General features: G+C 35.3%; 1 protein-coding gene across 1 annotated transcript in view; it reads left to right on the top strand.

Annotated features, from left to right (window-relative positions):
* Positions 1–21539, top strand: part of Phlpp1 (PH domain and leucine rich repeat protein phosphatase 1) — a gene marked incomplete at its 5' end in the record, with an annotated part of 207033 nt that overhangs the window by 175959 nt on the left and 9535 nt on the right. The window contains 2 exons of the mRNA XM_010644887.2: positions 15132–15262; positions 19130–19234. Coding sequence (XP_010643189.1) covers positions 15132–15262; positions 19130–19234 — 236 coding nt within the window. The remainder of the gene's footprint in view (positions 1–15131; positions 15263–19129; positions 19235–21539) is intronic.

Raw genomic sequence — 21539 nt, 5'->3', positions numbered from 1 at the left:
TTTTTTTTAAGTATATAGGTTAAATTAGATAGCATGTGTAAAACCCTAGGTTCACTTGGCAGCACAAAACAAACAGACCAAAACAAGACAAACAGACATTTAAATGTTTCATATTTTAACTATATTTAACAAAATCTAGGTGTATAAAAGCTAAACCCCTCCTAGTATTGCTTAGGTCCCTGGATTCTAGAATCAGTGCTTTCTATTTCATTGAAATCCTTCCCCTATTGTCTTCTTTCTGTACCTTACTTAGAGTTCCTTTTAAAATGTTACTTCTAGCCAGGTGTCAGAGTGCATACCTGTAATCCTAGCTACTTGGGAGGCTGAAGCAGGAGGATTACAAGTTCAAGGACAGCCCAGGCAACTTAGCAAGATTTCTTAAAATAAGAAAAAAAGTGGGTCTTTATCATTTTAGCTCAGTGATAAAGAACCCCTGGATTCAATCCTAGTAACTAACACACACACAAAGTTCTGCCGTTTCTCTTTAAATGATTTCCATTATCTTATCCTTTGATTCCATCTCTCCTCCCTAGCTGTTATATCATAGCATATTCCCTATTTTTCAGTTCTAATCCTTCCATTACCCATAAATGTAGGGGGCATTTTGTTGAGCTTTTGGGAAGTTTGAGTAATATCAGTTATTCTTCATGTACAAAAACAGTCTTTTAGCCCTGAGCAGATAGTTTTATTGTAAAAGCATTAGTTGTCTTATTTTAGAACTCTGAACTGGTATTTTAGTGTGTCATATGAGAATATTTAAGTGCAGTATAATTGTTTGCAAACATTTAAACTTTTTGAAAGAAAATTCCTAGTAAAAACAGTCTTATTTCCAATGAGAAATATACTTATGGAAGTCTTCATTGCAAAATGAGCCCTAAAGTATATTTTAATGCAGAATGAATAGTTTTATTTCTAGGAGGATATATTCTAGCCTATATTAAATAGTTAATGTGTTATTGAGTTAATACCACTAAATTTTATTTATATTGCTTCTAGAAAATAAAGTATGATAATTGTTAGTTGTAAAGTATCTCATCAATGTACTGTATTAAGATCATTGCAATTATAGAAACAGCAGATAACATTTTAAATCATAAGATCGTGGTTCATTTAACCAGCTAGTTCTCTCCAAGCAGTATTATCTTTTCAGACATTAAAGGAAAATGCTTATTCACAGCTTTGTTGCCAAAACTTTCGAAACAATTATCTAAAAGGACAAACAATTCCCTATACTAAAATACGTATATTAAAATTATTTTAAAACATTTGAAAAAGTAGGCCATTATTCATCTGTTTCTAAAACAAAGACTATAGGAACCTTCTAATCTGAGCTAACATTTAGCTTTTGTCTTTTTTTTCCATTTTGGTACATGCAGCAAAATCAGTTAAGTGATCCTTTGGTGCCATTTTCTATATCTAGACAGTAAAACCATGGAACTTTTTAGTAGGAAAAATGCTTTTAGAATTTTATGGTGAGTTCAGATAGACCCAAGGTTATAGTACTTTTGTTCCTTTCAATTTGTCTGTATTTTCTTTATTTTTGAAACAAAACATTTATTGGTACAATTTAGATATACATGATGATAACACCCATCATGGGAAATTGTTCAGCATTTTTTGTTTGTTTGTTTTTTTGTTTTTTGAGACAGAGTCTCACTATGTAGTTGAGACTGACTGGAACTCGCTATGTAGACCAGGCTGTCTCAAACTCACAGCAATCCTCCTGCCTCAACCTCCTGAGTGCTGGGATTACAGGCATGCACCGCCAAGCCCAGCTTCGGCACTTTTAAATTAATTTTCTAGACCCCTTACCACCAGTCCTGTCTCCTTGGAGCAGATTGTACTATGTTATTGTTCTAAAGTAGATGAGGCAAGCCTGAAAGTTTAGCTCAGTTGTAGGGCATTGCCTGGTTCAATCCCTAACACTAAAAAATAAACAAACAAACAAACCAGACAGATCTCCCTCTGAATAATGATTAGCTCCCATCAGCTATTGAAGAACATATGTTTGAAGTCACTGCTTAAGTAAGACTTATCTCGGTTGCACCTGGAACTGAGTCCATGTCTAGGGTACTAATGACTGGTTAAATCCAGAATCCAAGATGGCTGTGGGTATGGCATTTGATTGCTTCCTTGGGGTCCTCCACTACACTGCAGAGGACACATTGATGATGTAGTACTTTTGCCACAAAACCCAAGCTAGTTTAATGATTTCTAATTAGGAATTTACTGTAATCCTTTTTGGGTATATTTTAAGCAGTGGAGACATTTTGAAAAAATTAGTGGAATGGAGATTTAAATACTATATCAGCAACTTGTGTCAAATTTCTGTATTCCTATGGCTTCTATAATTATTGAATGAACACCATCTTATAAAACATTACTTTTTCACTTCAGAAAGTTACTTTGATGTTTGTGCAGTTAGTAGACTTGCTTATGTTGGGTGAGTTCATCTTTAGAATCTTTTTTACTCCTAAGTAGGTAATTAAGTGTGAATTTTTGGGGGGAGTATGAAATATTTTTAATATGTTATACTTTTGAGGATATAATGATTGTATGAAGTTGAAAAGATAAACAGGCCCTCTGAATACAGATAGTCTCAGTTAGAAAGTAAAACAAAATCCCAAAGTCAGCAAATAGTCCAGACTTGGCTCATTTAGACCCAGGCAAGTATGTTTGTTGTTCTTGTCCCTAAAGTGCAATGAAAGAGAGAATATCAGCTCCATTTTAAAGACATATAGAACATAGGGAGATGACTGAGTCAGAGTGGAAGAAGAAAAAGGATTAATTCTTTGGAAGTAGGATAATGGAAATGAAGACAGGTCTAGGATAAGGTAGAGAAGTTGACCTACTAGTCTTAAAATTAGCTAGGCATCTCAGTGTTGTTTTCATCAGCATCTCTCAAATGACCAGTGTTGTGGAACATTTTTTTCATATATTTCCTTGCTGCTTTTACTTCTTTGTCTGAGAAATATCTGTTCATTTCATATGCCCATTTTTGAATCGGGTCTTTATATTTGGGAGGGCTGATTGTTTTGAGTTGTTTATATATTCTAGATAAGAGTCCTTTGTCTGAGGAGCAGCTGGTAAAAAGTTTTTCCCACATTGTAGGTTGTCTTTTAGTTCTGTTGATGGTTTCTTTTGCAGTGCAGAAGCTTTTTAATAAGATGAGATACCAGTTGTTGATTCTTTCTGCTAGTTCCCATGCTACTGAGGATTTGTTCATAAAATCTTTTTCTATGCCAATGTCTTCAAGAGTTCTGCCTAATTTATCTTCCAGCAAGTTTAGTGTTTCTGTTTTAATATTTAGATCTTTAATCCACTTGGATTTTATTTTAGTGCATGGTGAAAGATAAGGGTCTAGTTTTAATCTTTGGCAGGTTGAGATCCAGTTTTTCCAACACCATTTATTAAAGAGACCATCATGCCTACACTGAGGATGGTTGGCTCCTTTGTCAGAGATGAGGTAGCTGAGTACATCTGGAGTTATTTTTGTATCTTCCACTGATCTTCAGGTCTGTTTCTTTGCCAGTACCATGCTATTTTTATCACAGTAGCCTTGTAGTATAGTTTCAAATTGGTAATTATTATACCCACTGCCATGTCTCTGTTGCCTAGTATGTCTTTTGCTATTCTCGGTTTCTTCTGGTTCCAAATGAATTTTGGATTCTTTGTTCTAGTTCTGTGAAATATACTGTTGGAATTTCAGTCGGCATTGCTTTGAATCTGTATAGCAGTTTTGGTGGTATGGCCATTTTCACTATGTTGATGCTTCTTAACCAGGAGCAGGGGACATCTTTCCATTTTCTTATATCCTCTTTGATCTCTTTTTTCAGAGTGCTATCATTTTCAGTGTAAAGGTCTTTCGCTTCTTTCAATAGATTGTTTCCTAGATACTTCATTTTTTTGGATGCTATTGTGAAAGGAATTGTTTCCCTAATTTCCCTCTCAGTGAGTGTTATTTGTATACAAAAAGGCTATTGATTTTTGAGTGTTGACCTTGTATCCAGCTACTCTGCTAAAAGTGTCAATTAAGTCTAGAACTCTTTTGGTTGAATTTTTTTGGGTCTTCATTGTAGAGTATCATATCGTCAGCAAATAATGACAGTTTAACTTCTTCCTTTCCTATTTTTATTGTTTTAATTTCTTTCTCTTGTCTAATTGCTGTGGCTAAAGTTTCCAGAACTATATCAGAGAGGAGTGGTGATAATGGGCATCACTGTCTTGTTCCTGATTTTAACGTGAAGGTTTTCACTTTTTCGCCATTTAGTATGATGTTGGCTGTTGTTTTTTCATAGATAGCCTTTATTAAATTGAGATATAGACCATCAATTCCAATTTTTTGCAGGATTTTTATCATGAATGGGTGTTGGATTTTGTCAAATGCTTTTTCTGTATGTATTGAGAGGATCATATATTTTTTGTCCTTGACCTGGTTAATATAGTGTATTACATTTATTGACAACATATGTTGAGCCATCCTTGCATCCCTGGAATAAATCCAACTTGGTCAGGATGTATGATCTTCTTGATGATCCTCTGTATTCTGTTTGCTAGTTTCTTATTAAAGATTTTTCCATCTGTATTCATTAAGGAGATTGACCTTTTTTAGTTGGGTCTTTCCCTGGTTTGGGAATCAAAGTGATACTTGCTTCCAGGAATGAATTTGGAAGTATTGCCGCCCTTTCAATTTCATTGAAAAGTTTAAAGAGTAGTGGCAGTAGTTGTTCTCTAAATGTCTTGTAAAATTCAGCAGTGAATCCATCAGGACCTGGGCTTTTCTTTGTTGGTAAACTTTTAATTACATTTTCAATTTCACTGATTGTAGTTGGGGTGTTTAAAATGTTTTATCTCACCCCAAAAGAAAGGCTGCTATCAAGAAATCAAACAATAACAAATTTTGGCAGGGTTGTTGGGAGAAAGGAACCCTTCTCCATTGTTGGTGGGAGTGCAGACTGGTGCAACCACTATGGAAATCAATATAGAGATACCTCCAGAGCTGGGAGTAGAGCTTCCATTTGACCCAGCCATCCCTCTGCTGGGTATCTTTCCAAAAGAATTAAACAAATCCTATCACAGTGATATATGCACACCTATGTTTATAGCAGCACTGTTTGTAATAGCAAAAACTTGGAAACGGCCCATTTGCCCATCAGTTGGAAACTGGATAAAGAAGTTGTGTTTTTTCTATAGAAATGGAATATTACTCAGTCAGAAAGAATGAGAAATTAGATTCATTCATAGGAAAATGGATACATATTGAGGATATACTCCTAAGTAAAATCAATAAGTCACACATGTGTAAAAACCTAATAGTTTCTCTGATGTGAAAAACTATAATAGCACATAAGATCCTAGTGATATAATTGACAATGTGAGATAGGAAGAAAAGGGCTAAAGGTGTAGGGAAAGTGGGAAGGATAGGGGAAAGATAATAAGGGGAAAAATATGAGAAAATGAAAAAATGGAAATAAAGTGCTTGTAAATGGGGAGGCGAGGAGGGGATGAAGGGAAGGCAGGGACAAGCGAAAAAAATGAGAACCAAGACCTGTCATGTAAAGATACAAGATCCCAATAATGAATGTAACTGTACTGTATACCTAAAATGAACCAATAAACTCAATGAGAGGGGAAAAAAAATTAGCTAGGCATCTGTAAGGCACATCAACAAGATAGAATCCAGGAGCAGTCATCATGATCCTAGAATCTGGTTAGATAGTAGCCTTTTAAAAAAAATTTTTCCACAGTATTGGGATCTTTTTTTTTTTTTTTTTTTAAAGTATTGGGGTTTGAACTCAGGACCTTGATCCTTTCAAGGCAGGCAATAGAACCACTCAGCTAAATTCCCGGCCCTCCCCAGTATTGGGGATTAAACTCAGGGCCATGTACTTGTGGGACAGGTGCAGCACCACAGAGCTAAATCCCTGGCCCAGCTAATAGTCTTTTATGAAATTTTCTGATGACCAGGGAGTCTAGTGTCATAAACAATTTTAAGAAATAATGATGTAAAGAAATCACCCAGTTTATACAGGATTCATTTTCCTAAAGACAGAGTTGCAAATAATTTAGTTTTAGTATTTCCATAAGTTAATTTCAAGAAGGAATATAATATTGTTTGGTGTAAAAAGATTTTTTGGAAACTCCAGTTGTCATTTTTGTCAGTTCAAATTCTTATAAGATTGCTTTAATCTAACATCTAATTGAGGAAAATTACAGAGACAGTGTATGGAAATTTTTAACAAAGGCTTCATAGAAAAATAAGATCTTCTTTTATATCTCCCTTAAAGATCAGAAAGCCTAAGCATTAATATCAATTTCTGAATAATTGCATATAAATACAATTGTATATAGTACTATGCTTTGCCCTGTGTGTTTCTGGTAAATGGCAGGTTCAGATAGACTCAGTCAGGTTATAAATATCATGCAGTAATAATTAATTCATCTAGCCTTCTACAATATCAGCAATAAATAATAGTTTACAAGAATTTGACTAAAAGTAATGTATTGAAGAGTAATATGTGTGTGGAAATCTATGCTAGTATTAAGCTAAAATATTATATAGTTCTTTTGTAATGAAAAGAGTTGGGAGACTGCTTCTCTGTGAAATGCAATCTATAATTCATCCTTTGGTTTCTCTGTCTCCAGCCTTACCTACTGTTCTAATTAAGCCCGCATCAACTGCTCAGGGATTTTTTGACCCAGCATGCATGCCCACCTAGTCTTTCCTGCTGTGCCTATTTGCTCTCCTCAGATGCTCTAGCTTGCCTTTCTTTAACTTTGATTCTGCATAAGAATCCAGCCTTCCTCTGGAAAGGCCTCTCTGGGTAGATGCCTTGTATTGTCAGAGCCTATACATACTTCTGCTATACTATTTGTCTTGGGAGTAGAAGGTTGTATTGTTTATTTCCCTCAGTAGCTTGGGTGTCCTGAAGGGCAGGGATTTGTCTGCCATCTTTGTATATCCTTAATGTTTGGCTTATTGCCTGCTAATTTTTAGGTGCTTAATGCATGCTATTTTGAATAAATATTCAGATTTCTTTGCTTCTTATGAATTGAAAATGAAAAAATTTAACAAGCCTATTTTGTGGAGAAATATGTTCTACATTTCTTCTTACCTTGCAAGGGCTGCAAAATGAAGAGTATGATCAGAAGTTGCAGTTTTTGAACTGTCAACACTGTTGAGTGAATGTGATGGACGAGGTGTCAAGTGAAGAAAGAAGCAGGCAAAGTGTTGAAGAATCTCTAGGGGCCAGTAGATGAAGGTGCTGTTTCATGCCAGTACAGGCAGTTATTTGGTAGAGGGTACATAATACACTGCTATGATAATCGATATGCATATTTCATCCCTAATACTTTTTGAGGAAACCACATCTTGGTTACTTTCTCATTGCTGGGACAAAATATTCAACACATACAAATTAGAGGAAAGGTTTATTATAGCTTGCATTTTGTAGAGGTTTCTGTCTATAGACATCTGGTTCCAATGCAGGGCAGCATGGGGAACTGCAGAAGAGAAATAGTTCATAGCATGACAGGCAGTAGGCAGCCAGACTTCCTTCTTGTTTTTCTTTTACGTTCCATCCAGTCTTCAAGACTATTGGTTGGTGCCACCCGCACCCAGTACTATGCTAAACCAATCACTGAGCTAATTTAGTACCAAACACCCATGATCTGGAAGCCCCACCTATACATACATGAGGCTTTGGGGGACATCCAGCAGTAAGCCATAGAAAACATAATAAAGAAATGCTCTATAGTGTTTATGAAAGTTACTCTTAAACCATACATCAAATTGTATTCCTTTTTAAAAGATCACATTGATTATTTTTCTGTTCTTTTATCTAAATGTATACTTAGAAATTTTTCCTCAAAATCATGAGTTCTTTCTCACCTATGAGTACCTTAGTTTTTTAAAGTGTTGAATAATTCTGTTTAGGTTATTCTTATCAGAATTTAAATCACAGCAAAGTAATTTTTGTTATCTATGTTCTGGTATTGACTTGGGGAAGGTAACTTTCTATTAGTCATGTTTGGCCAGATTTAACATTTCTATTTAACAGCATGTTTTGAAGTGTTGAAGGGCATTAAACACAGAGGCACATATATTGACAGCAAAGAATGTATTAGTACTACTTCAGGTATTTTCTGCTTTTTTTGTTGATGTTAATTTGGTTTGTTTTTATATTGCTAGCCATTACACTTATTCAGCCACCAAGTATTTATCACATACCTCAGCTAGTAAAGTGATATTGAAGATTATTAAAAGACATAAAATATGGACTGTACATCAACATTGTACTCAAAAAGTTTTAGATCTTTTGAGCATTTCAGATTTTGAGTTTTCAAGTGTAGTGATTCTTGAACAGTAAATTCTATGCAAATAGTTTAGAATCTGAAACTCTGCTTGTCCCAAACATTTTAGTTTAGAAAGCCTAAACCTGTGTTGTACTTGTGTGTCCTCACTATATTACTACCAGTAGGGCAGCACCAGGTACCAATCTTACATAATTTTCATTAACCAGCCTCCTTCAATGTACAGAAATAGAAAAAGATGTTTCTGTGCTTACCTGCCATTGGTGAAATTACTAGTTGAACTCTGATGTAGCAATGAACAATGACCTATAATCCCTGAGGCTGAGATAGAAGTGTGTTCAACCAAGTTTGGGAAATGTAGCAAGGCCCAATCTCAAAACGAAAAATAGGCTGGAGACACAGTTCAATGTGAAGGTTCAATCCCCAGTAGCACAAGAAAATTAATTAATTAATTAAAAAAGACATTTACAATACATAAGACACATTATAATACTTTTTACCCTAAGCTGAACTTAACCTAAGTGCTCTTATCTGAATTCTCATTCTAGAAGGCTTAATTACTAACTTCATAAGACTTTCCATTGTTTAAACAACAAATAATTGCCTACCACATACCAGACAGTTGTTTATTCATTCTTTTTTTCATTATATGAAAAAAAAATCTCATAAGAAAGCAGAACAGTAATAATTAATAAGCTGTGTATCATCTTTAAAGTAGTTACTGAGAATACATAGACAAAAAGGGCTCTCTCATACAAAGAAGAATCATAATACCACAAAACTTTTCTTTCAATGAACTATGAGAAACTTGTAATATAAACAAAAAAATTAGCTTACTGTACATTCTTTCAGTGCAAGCATTTGTGAACATCTAGTCTTTCCAGTGCACTGTGGTTAGGATTTAAGGAAGAAACAGTCCCTTCTCTCCAGAAGGTCATAGTCTAGTAGAAGAAATAAATATGCAGATTATTATAACAAAGGACCTCTGATAAAAACAGACATTAGCCAGGCATGGTGCCACACACCTATAATCCCAGCACTTGGGAGCCTGAAGCAGGAAGAGCACAAGTTTCATGCCAGCCTGCACTATGTAATGAGATCCTATCTCAAATACGTACATACCAGCAATTGTAATAGAGTTGATATTTTCTTTCTTAAAAATTTTTATTAGTGCATGTTTTTAGTACATAATTATTAAGTGCATTGGGGGAATTGGTACATGTGCATAACACATCTCAACCCCCCCATTTTATTTGGCCAGCATCAGATTCATTTATTTATGAGTCTTTAATTATCATACATATAGATTAACAACCAAACTAATAGCCAAAAACATTTAAAACACATAAGGCAATTATATTAAATCAAGGTGTACACTTAGATACATTATCCATAGTGGATTATAGTTAACTTTTTTTCTGTCTCTCTTTTTTCCTATTATTGGTATTTTATATTACACTTTGTATATTTAGTTTCTTTTTTAGGAGAAACCATGTGATATTTAAGCTTGTATTTCTGATTCACTTCACTTAACATTATGATCTCAAGGTGCATTCATTTTTCTTCACATGATTCAAGTTCATCATTCTTTATGGCAAACCAGTACTCCATTGTGTATAAATACCATTTTCTTCATCCATTCATCCATATATGAATATCCAGTTTTCCCAGCACCATTTGTTAAAGAGCCTACCTTTCCTCCAACAAAAGGTTTTGGCTGGTTTGTCAAAAATAAGGTAACTGAGTATGCCTGGAGTTGTCTCTGCATCCTCTGTTCTTTTCGATGGGTCCACAAGTCTGGTTTGTTGTTGTTGTTGTTGTTTTGCCAGCACCATTCTATTTTTAATCACTGTAGCTTTGTACTATAACTTGATGTCTGTTTGGGATCGTGATTCCTCTGCCTTGCCCTTGCTGTGAAGAGTTGATTTTGTTATTTTAGGCCTCCTCTGTTTCCATATGAATTTTAGGATTGCTTTTTCTATCTCTGTAAGGGATGTTATTGGTGTTTTGATTGGGATTGTGTTAAGTCTGTCTAACAGTTTTGGAAGTATGGCCATTATGACACTATTTGTTCTGTCTATCCACAAGTAGGGGATATCTTTTCATTTTCCAATACCTTCTTTGATTTCCTTTTGCAGAGTACTATAGTTTTCATTGTAGAGATCTTTTACTTTCTTGGTTAGGTTAATTCTTAAGTATTTCATTTTTCTTGATGCTATTGTAAAAGGTATTGTTTCCCTAATTTCTTTCTCCTTCAATTTGTTATTAGTGAACAGAAATGCTGACTTTGTATCCTACTATGCTACTGAATTATTCTAGGTGTCTTTTGGTGGAGGTTTTGGGGTCTTCTATGTGGAAGATCATGTCAGCTGCAAGTAACAATAATTTAACTTCTTCCTTTTCTATATATATCCCTTTTATTTCTTTCTCTAACTGCTCTAGCTAGTGTTTTGTGAACTGTATTGAACAGGAGTGGTGATAGTAGACATTCTTGTTCCTGATTTTAGAGGAAAAGCTTTCAGCTTCTCTCTTGTTTAGTGTGATGTTGGCTGTTGGTTTGTTATGGATGGTTCTTATTAGATTGAAATAAATACCTTTTATTCATATTTTCCTTAGGGCTTTTTCATGAGTGGATGTTGGATTTTGTCAAATGTTTTTTTCTTTCTATTGAGATGGTCATTTGATTCCTGTCCTTATTCTATTTATGAGGTGTATTACATTTATTGATTTGCGTGATTTGAACCATCTCTACATCCCTGAAATGAATCCTACTTGGTTATGGTGTATGATCTTTTTGTTGATTTAAAGCATTCTGTTTGCCACTGTCTTATTGAAGATTTATGCATCTGTGTTCATCAAAGAGATTGGCTTACATTCTTTTGTGGTTGGATCTTTTTCTGATTTTAGAATCAGGGTAATGTCTACTCCCACAAATGACTTTCAGAGTACTGTTTCCCTTTCAATTTCATTAAAGAGTTTGAGGAGTAGTGGTGTGAGATCTTCTCTAAAGCTCTTGAAAATTTGGCAGTGAATCTGACAATACCTGGGCTTTTCTTAGTTGGAAGTATTTTTATTATTATTCATATTTACTGATTATACTGGATTATTGGGGGTTTTATGTCTTCTTGCTTCAGCTTTGGGAGTTGATACGTATCTAGGAATTCATCCATTTCTTCTGAATTTTCCATTTTATTAGAGTAAGGTTCGCAGAGTATGATAATCTGAATTTCAGCAGAATCGAATCCCTTGTGATTTCACCTTTTTCATTTCTAATTGCAAAGATTGGGATCTTTTCTTGTTTTGGTAAGATTGGCTAAGGGTTTGTCTATTTTGTTTAATGTTTCAAAGAACCAACCCTTAAATTTGTTGATTCTTCGTACTGTATTTTTTGTCTGTATTTCATTAATTTCTGCTCTGATCTTTATAATTGCTTTCTTTCTACTTTGGGTTTGATTTAGTCTTGTTTTTGTAGGACCTTGAAGTACATCATTAGATTATTTACTTGAGCTCACTCTGTTTTTCTGATGTGAAAGTTCACCACTAGGACTGCTTTCATTATGACTGCATTATTGTTTGATTATAGAAACTGTCTTAATTTCTTCTTTAATTTCATCTGTGATCCATTGCTTATTCTAATTTAATTGCCTTGTGTTTGCATATTTTTTGCTGTTGATTTCTATTTTTCATTGCACTATGATCCAACAAGCCAGGAGCCAGGAAGAAAATGCACATTGCCCATTTTCCCACATTGTGTTCTATCCCTCTAGTTTCTCTGAGCTTCCTCCACTTTTTCTTTCAATCCTTCCTGGGTCCCAGGAATCCACCTGCCTCCTTCTTCCCTAAGTTTTATTTTCCATTGTCTGGATTCTGCATCTTGGAGAAGCAGAATAAGTAAATTTTATTAATGGGGAAAACGCAAGAAGAGCTTGAAAGATTAAATTCTAGGCACAGAGTAGCACGTGCAAGGACATACACAATTGAGAATAGAACTCAGGGTAGGAACTGTAGTTGCTCAGACATGGATAAAACAGAATGTGAGGAAATAATGGGTGGAAGCTAGCGCTGAAGGGTTTATTGAGTTTGGTGGGCAGATTGAGGGGCAACTGAAAGACTGAAGCTGAGGTGTGATTGTTTGAATAAGCCACATTCCAGAAATTATCCCGACAGCATTATAAGGTGAATCAGAGGGTGGCAAGACAAAAGCAAAGTTAGGATACAGTAATAGTCATCCAAGGGAAGTGTAATATGGGTCAGAACCAGGGTCCATGATATTGGAACGAGGTGGATGGATGGAAGTTGCCAAAAGTGAATCAGACTCATTTAAGGAAACCTGTAAGCCAGATAGGCCTGGGCAGGAGGGGTATAGTAGAAGCATCATCTGTCTCTGAGATCTGTATCACAACTTACTCTCTTAAAAATAAATATCCTACCAGATTCATTGTATACCTGCAGAACTCTGAAAGTTTAAATCTTTGGGTAACATTAAAAACTTTATCCAAAAATGGGCATCTGAAATGAACAGACATTTTCAGACAAAGAAGTAGGAAAAAATGTTCAACATCCCTGGTCATTTGAGAGATGCAGATGAAAACAATGCTGAGATTCCACCTCACACCAGAAAGAATGACTGCTATCAAGGAGTCAACCAATAACAAATGCTGGTGGGGCTTTTGGGGAAAAGGAACCCTTCTCCAACTGTTGTTAGGAGTGTAGACTGTTAAGCACTGTGGAAATCAGTATGGCGATACCTCAGAGAACTAAGACTAGAGGTCCCATTTGACCCAGCTATTCCCCTGCTGGGAATCTTCCCAAAAGAATTAAAAGAATCATACCACAGTGATGTATGTTTACCCATGTTCATATTCATAGCAGCACAGTTTGTAATAGCTAAATCCTGGATCCAGCCCAGATGCCCATCACCTGGAGACTAGATAAAGAAAATGTTTTGTTTTTTTTAATACAATGGAGTACTACTCAGCCACAAAGAATGAATAATTAGAGAGATTTATGGCTAAATGGATGCATATTGAGGCAATACTCTTAAATAAATAGGACACATGTAGAAATACTGAGTAGTTTCTCTGGTTTAAGAATCTAAAAGTGTAAATAAGGATCAGAATGTATAATAGGTAATGTGAAGTAGAAAAAAAAGATGCAAAGAGGGGAAGTGGGAGGGAAGGGGAAAGGAAAGAAGGGAATGGAATTAACATGAAAAAATGAAAACAAAGTCTTTGTAAATAGGCGTGTAGGGGTTCCCATTCCCCAATGGGAAAAAAATAAGATATATTATGTAAGGGCACTAATCTCCAATGTTGAATGTCATTATATTGTATAACTAAAATATACCAATAAAATTCATTTAAATTTAAAAATACATAAGTAAAACACTGAAAAAACTTGCATCAGCTTCATAAAATTCAGTATTGCTCTGGAATGTCTTTAATTTTAAAACATAAGAATTCCCTGCCCCCTAAATTAGTTTGTCCCAACCCCTATCTCCTAAACTATCCATACTTGCTATCGTCCTTCAGGTCACTTTCCATGTTATCAGTAGGTTGTATTTCATGACCCCCACCTCGGCCCCCATTTGTTGTCTCACTATGCTGATCTGTACTGACGATGCTGGCAACACAGCCCATTACTAACCAGTATTATCATTCTTAACCAGTATTCCATGAAAGCCTAGTTGATTCTTTATGCAGTCATTATTTATAGCTATAAAATGGGTATAACTTTCTCTTCTATTAGGGGGGTTGTGTAACACTAGAAGCAGTATGGGTCTACTAAAGATAATAATGTCTTATGCCATTTGGGCTATGATAACAAATACCTTAGACTAGATAATTTTTAAACAACATCAATTTATAAATAAATACATTTTTAACAAAGTATGTTCCATTACCCTGGTTCTGACCCACATTATATTTTCCCTGGATAACTGTAATTGCATCCTAACTTTCTTTTTGTGGTGCCACCCTCTGATCCACCTTATGATGCTGTCAGAGTAATGCTGTCAAGAGCTCAGAAGTCCAAGATTAAAGAACCAACAGAAAACATTCCTCATAAATAGTGCCATCCCTGTGTACTTACATGGCAGGAGGAGTGAATGAACTCTCCCAGGTTTCTTTATAACAGCATTAATCACACTCGTGAGGGCAGACCCCTATGATCTGATCACTTCCTAAAGGGCCAACCTCTTAAAATATCACACTGAAGATTAGATTTCAGTATATGAATTTCAGAGAGAAACAAACAGGCCACAGCAGATGGGAATGAAGATAGGGGAAATGATTGCAATAAATGATAAAAGATGAAGTATACTGAAATTATACCTACATTTATTATTTAAAGTTTTTCTGTATATCAGTAAGACTAATATGGGAAAAAATAATTCTGATTTATGTTTTGCCAGTTTCTTATTTAGCTTCATTTTCAGTGTGTTCCCTACCTTTTCCTCATTTTACTTTTGTTATTTTTTTATGTTAAGGCTGTGCAAAGTTCACTTCAGAGTTGGAACTGTAGCCCTCTTGGCTATATTAGACACAGATTTTGTAAACAATAAGAACCATTCCTATCCTCAGGATTTTTCAGCTAATATTTAATTTTAAATGTAGAAATTTTAAATAATTAAGAGAAGTTTTTCTGTTATCAAAGAAAGTAAAAAAATTTTTATTTAGCAAAATCTTAAATATTTATGGCAGAGTAGCAAATGACTGCTTTTTCTGCATTTGACCAGTGATGATCAGACTAATTAGCCTGCAGGCAGTAGCAGTAAGTCACTGCTCTAGACCATCTCTTGTTTCTGCTTATTCCATCAGTGTGTGGACCTGAGTTGTAATGAGCTAAGTGAAGTCACTTTGCCAGAAAACCTGCCGCCCAAATTGCAAGAACTCGACCTGACTGGAAATCCCCGCCTTGCCCTTGACCACAAAACACTGGAACTGCTGAAGTAAGTATTTGTTTAAGCTGTTTATTGTCATTGTTGGCTGGCAATGGGATTTATAACTTAGTGAAAATGTGAAACATAAAAGAAGTATCTGTTGACTTTCTGTATTAGCCATATGTATACACTTAATAGGATACAGAATACACAGGAGAACATGGAGCAACCAAGTTATAAATTTGGTTTACATAAATCTCAGTAGTTACTGATATATGGCACTTAACACATAAGTTAAGGAGGAAAGATTTTGAAAGAGATGGATGATATGAGGAAAGTTAACAAGACTGGGAATGTGGTATAGTTAGATCCTGTTAAAGTTCTCTTCATGTTTTAGGAAAGAGCTCATTGAGACTGCTTCATCCTTGATAGTACTGATAAAGAATACGCTCAGTGTTTTAGTGTGTATTAAGGTAGCAGTCTTGAACACTGACTCACATTAGTCATTGTGTTTGCCATATATGCTTATGTAGTGTTGGAGTATGTGTTACTAAAAGTCACCTTTCCTTAGCAAAAAACTGAAAAGTAGAATTTTGTGTATGGTCCATAATTCTGTCTTTGGTGAGAGCACTTTAAGTGCTTAAGTGCTCCTGATTAGAACTGGTGTAATCAATACTTGTTTGTTGACATTTCAAGTACTTGACAGAAAAACTGATTTTCATATACAGTAGAAGAACATTGCCTAAGCAGACTATTCTGGGGAAGACATGGGCACCTAGGTTCTCTCTACTGTTCATCAACTATGTGAAACCATAGCCTTAATCCCTCATTCTGTCCAGACCTCATTTGTCTCATCACCTGTGAGATGGAAATGACAGCCTGCGTGATCTCTTAAGGGACTTTTTAAAGTCTGAGAGTACATGAATTATTAAAGTATAGTTCTATCTTCTTGAGTACTTTTTACAAATATAAGAAATTTTCATATTAAAAGGCAATTTTTAAAAGGCAATTTTATTAAAATTTGTTAATTAAACTAGAAAAAAAGTATTCTTGTTTCACATAAAAGTAAATTCTGGCTGTATTGAGTTAAATCTCTGAAATGAAGTCATTTTTAGAAGTAAAAAGAAATCTTATATTCACAAGTTAGAGAGGGGCTTTGTAGGTAAAAAAAAAAAAAGCTGGGAGAGAGTCTCAAAAGAAATCAGTATAAGTAGATTGGTTTTAATATTGATGTTGTATATATTTATACATAAATTTTTGTGGGGGTTTTTTGGTACCGGGTCAAACTCTGGACCTCGCACTTGCAAGGCAGGCACAGTGCTGCTGAGCTAAATCTCCAGCCCTTTTATGCATAAATTTTAATGTCAATATTCAAATATCTATTTCACAATACTGCCGAGAGTAAATCTAAAAGGCAAATTACAAACTAGGAAAAATCATTGACAAAAGAAAAGAAAAATTAATATTAATATTCTTAAAATGCTCTTATTTATAACTCAGTAACATATGTACTTACTCAAACAGAAAAGGAGCCAAGGACATTAAGATTTAACAAAAAAAGTCGAAATAGTTACTTGAAAAGATGTTCAAATTGATTAGTATGTCAATAAAATAATTAAATGTTATTTAGATTAACATTTCCCCCTCTCATATTGGTGCTGCTAGAGGAGTATAAATGGTTGAAGCATTTTTAAAAAGCAACTGTCCAGCAGTCAGGTATGTGGTACACACCTGTAATCCTAGCACTCGGAGGCTGAAGCAGAAGAATTGCCTTAAGTTATGGGCCAGCCTGCATAGCAAGACTCTGTGGCCCACTATCAACCTTTTAAAAATATTCAAACTAATTTGACCAAGGTTCTCTAGAGTAATAATTTGTTTTAAAAAGTGACCAGAGGTATAGTGTTCATTTTAAGCATTATAGTCACCAAAATATTTTCATTCATGTTTAGAATGAATATAAAGCAACTTGAGAAAATATTCATGGCATAATTGGGAAAAATGTGAAACCGTGTGTGTATACATATACACACAGAGGGAGAGAAGACCACCAAAAACAAAAATCTGTAAAAGTCTTAACAATAAGAAGGCATTACTAGAGTGGCTAAACTGTGCCAAAGGCATTGTGCTCTCCGAGTAAAAGAAAATTAGTAACAATGAATCACAATACTGAAAATGTTAACTTCTGTTTAACATCCAGAAGGGCATAGGCTCTTTTTTTTGGTACCCAGGGATCAAACAGGTCCTTGGCCTTGTGAGGCAGGCAGTGGAACTCTTGTGGGACTGAGCTCTCCTGCTCCCAGACTGAGATTTACTTGAAGCTGTCCAGAAGCCAACTGCAGATCCCTTCACATGGCTGCTCAGGCTTGCTGTGTTCAGCTAGGCAGATAAGGAGAAACTGCTCCTTCGCTACAAAGGTTTAGTGAGTCCAGTAGGAAACTTGTAGATATTTTTCCTTTAGCCATCGGGTTATGAAATGGATTCCTTTGAAGACTGTGTTTTGTAGAAATGACCATCTTTAGAAATAAGCCTTCATGTTTCCTCAGAATTCAGGAAGGTAGCAGAGATGTAGTACAAGCCTTAAGGTGCCTCAGGAAATCCTTGTTTTGCCCACCATTCTAGATGGATAAAATTTAGTGCCAGTTTATACAGAGAGCGAATAATGAAAGACTTACATTTTTAATGCCTCTCTTACTGATAGGATTGAAAACTTTCAGAAGAGGATTTATAGCCCTACTGTAAAACTACCTATTAATTTGATTTGGGGATTTTCTATTGAACATCTGTGATTAATAGTATATGTATTTAGCTTTTTAGAATGAGGGAATGAATATTTGTTAGTAATTAAGAATAGAAACTTTTTTCTTCCACCAAATATTTTAAATTTCATAGAAATTGCCAGTAGCTACTTCTACAAAGTGAATACTAGTTAAATATCAGTTTACACCTTAACATTTTAATTGATTCTTAGGAAGAATATTCCATATTGGTTAAATTTAGAAGTTAATGCCAGTAGATAATTTAAATTGTTGGAGTCATAACACAATATTTAGGTGTTTAAGTCAAGTGATAATGCATAGTTTTACTCCTGTTTAAATAATGTGCAGCTATAGTAATTTACAGGTAAGCAGGATTTACTTTCCCATGTGTTATACATTCCTTCTACAGATTACTTCACATCTTTTCTGAGTTCCTATTGGGGACACTGAATGCTTTTTTTCTAGTAGGCATATTTTTAAGAAATCCTATTAGAGAGTTCACCTTTTTCCCTATTTTTATTTAGGGATCTGACGGACCAGTTTGAGAGCGGCAGGCAGATAAGAACTAAATCTCTCAGTGAAACACATGTAGTTGACTTGTACTTTATTAAAATGCCCCCATGTGCTTTGTAGTTTTGCATGTATGTTTTATTTCACGTTAATATTCTTAGCTTATACAAGTGAGGAAAGAATTGCATTTTCCAAGGTCTAGCAAGTTCTCAATAGTATTTGTTAGATATTTGAAAGGATAGTAAAGCCAGAAGCTGAATTTGGATATGAATATTTCAGAATATTCTCACCTCATCTAACCACAATATAATTTGTTCTTAAGTCTGAGCATCCATGCTGAGTACACCCAACCTAATACTTACATTTTGGTTTTCATGCCATGGCTAAAAAACTGTCCTTTTCATTCCCAGGAGAAAGCCACTCTAGTGTGGACTGTGACACTCTCTTACAGTTGCTTTATAGTAGTCATGAGAAGGATTATCATGCTGTGTATTTATGTGCCTTGGTTTTTATCATGATGAATAACTGGTTCTTTTGGCTGATACTTCAGACACAGTAAATATAATAAGAAATGGTCAATACAGAGTACTTAGCAAGTATTTTCTCAGATAAAGGTAGCAATTCACATGTGTTTGGTTTTAATGATTCCTATTCCTTATGTTCTTGTTAGTAACATCCGCTGCTTCAAGATTGATCAACCTTCAGCAGGAGATGCATCTGGAGCCCCAGCTGTATGGAGTCATGGTTACACTGAAGCTTCAGGGGTGAAAAACAAGTGAGTTTCATGAAACTTTGGAGCAAAAACTGCCTCCTGCCTGCCTCCCTTTAGTAGCATATAAAATGTGTTACAGTCCACACTTTTCTCATGTAAAATTTCTTTGAGTATGTTCCCCTAAATGAGGCTCCCTCATGACTTGTTTGAACACCAGCCTAGGGCCCTGCTTGGCATCACATATTCTCCTTTTGTGAGAGATGTTGTTAGGATACAGTGTAACTGACACATTATATCTAAGATTGTAGTGTTTGGAAAAAGCCTAAGTATTGAAATGCACCCCTGCTCCTTTGAAAAGCCCATTATCTTTCTCAGAATTTGTTTACCAAGCAAATAGGGGATAGTATTAAGGGAGAGGTAGCTTTGATTGTTCATATTGAAGATCACTTATGTTGCTAACTGTGGGATTATTTTCACAATCAAAATTAGCTTGGCAAGAGTTTGATGTTCATTCCTTGTAATATCATCTGCTTACATCTTAATTTCTTTTTTTTTCTTTCTATTTTGCCAGTCTTCAATCTTAGATACCATTGTTGATTTTCTTGAGGAATACAATCAAGCTTCTCAGGCTTACTTACATTATATGAAGAGGTGCTAGTTATTAATACTAAGAAAATGAAGAGTCCTGTGAATTAAAGTAGTTAGAATTTTATTACGTAGGTATAAGAAAGTATTGAGAGTAGGGGAAGAAAAGAAAGTGGGGTAAGATCCAGTAATCGCTCACAGTGTTCAACCCTGGGTTCATGTTGAACCAGTTAAGTGAAATTTAAAAAATAAAAAAATATATGTATATGCATTCCCCAACCTAGACCCATTGAATCATAATGTTTTAAAATCTTCCCAAGAGTTGCTAAAGTATGTCCAGGGTTGAAAACCATTAATTAGCTAAGTAGCCTTCAAGGAAAATAAAAGGTGGGATTGTCACTGCCATGCAATTGCTTTTCCTTGGGACAAAAAACAGCATCAACTCCAGTTCTGAATCTGACCCACAAGTCCTTTTCTCTTTGACTTGGCCTTGTGTCATCTGGAGAAGAGGTAGACACCATCTCAACACTTCTGTTCCATTTGCTCTGCAAAAGCAAAAGAAGCAGAGCAGACTTGCCTTGGTTCTGTTTGCCAGGGCTCTAGCTGTTGCCTCATTTCTGTGTACCTTGCACTGTGTCATTTGCTAGGGGAATGACTATTGTTTAAAACACTCACATTTCCTTTCTGGGGCTAATTACTTTTTAGATCAATGGGCCTGTGACATACAAACACCAGTGTGTGAAGTTGCTGATTCCAGAACACTAATGTGAAATCTGATTGTTTTTAAAATATCTCCAGATATTTAAATTTATTATCCATTTATCTATAAGAATAAGCAAGTAGGGCCGGGGATTTAGCTCAGTGGTTCTGGTGACTGCCTCACAAGTGCAAGGACCTGAGTTGGATCTCCGGCACAAAAAATAAATAAATAAAAACCCATAGAAAATAAGCAAGTAACTAATTAGAGCTGTTTTGTTCTGCATGTTCCTACTTTCCATATTTTTCTATAACTTTCATTATAGTGAAGTATAACATAGGTTCAGAAAAGTGTATAAGTGATAACATTATATTTTGTCCCAAAGTGAACACACATGAAGACCACCAGTTGTATAAGGAAGTAACAGGTGAACGCTTCAGAAGTCCTGGCCCACCCTTGGTTCTTATTTTATTTCCTTTTTTTTTTAGTGTATTTGTTGGGATTTTTTGTTGTTGTCATTTACATTGTAGATAAAATGGCCATTTCAGCAAGCAGCTTGCCATGTCCGTCCCACCTTGAAGGGAGGGGAGAACTGTGATACTCCTGCCTCCAAATCTTGAGAGATGTCGGTTCTGTTCTGTTCTGTTCCTCCCTTTCTCCCTCCTTTCCTCCTACCCTTCACCCCTTTTGGGAAGTAACCTGTTGGGTTATTTCAGATCCTTTGGGGAAAACTGAACAGGGACCTGCAGCTGGATAGTTTAGGCTCTGCCTCAGGTCAAAAAACACACAAGAAGCTTTAGCAGAAAAGAAATCATAAGAATGACCACATTGTAAGCAAAAGACTTACAGTTTCCTTTTTAAAAAAAATCCACACAACCCCATTTTGATAAGCAAAGTGAGTTTACAGAAGGAAGTTTTTTTTTTTAAAAAAAAAAACTGGGGATCGAACTCAGACCCTTGCACTTGCGAGGCACCAGAACTACTGAGCTAAATCCCCGGCCTCAGAGGAAGAATTTTAAGATGATTATAAAAAATTAACTTTTCCACATATTACTTTATAATTGGGATGAATTCCTTTTTTTTTTT

Source organism: Fukomys damarensis, unplaced genomic scaffold, assembly GCF_012274545.1.
Source record: "Fukomys damarensis isolate Sample0158 unplaced genomic scaffold, DMR_v1.0_HiC HiC_scaffold_30, whole genome shotgun sequence".
Lineage (NCBI taxonomy): Eukaryota > Metazoa > Chordata > Mammalia > Rodentia > Bathyergidae > Fukomys > Fukomys damarensis.
Note: the sequence above shows the minus strand (reverse complement) of the source record. Positions and strands in the feature narration are given on the sequence as shown.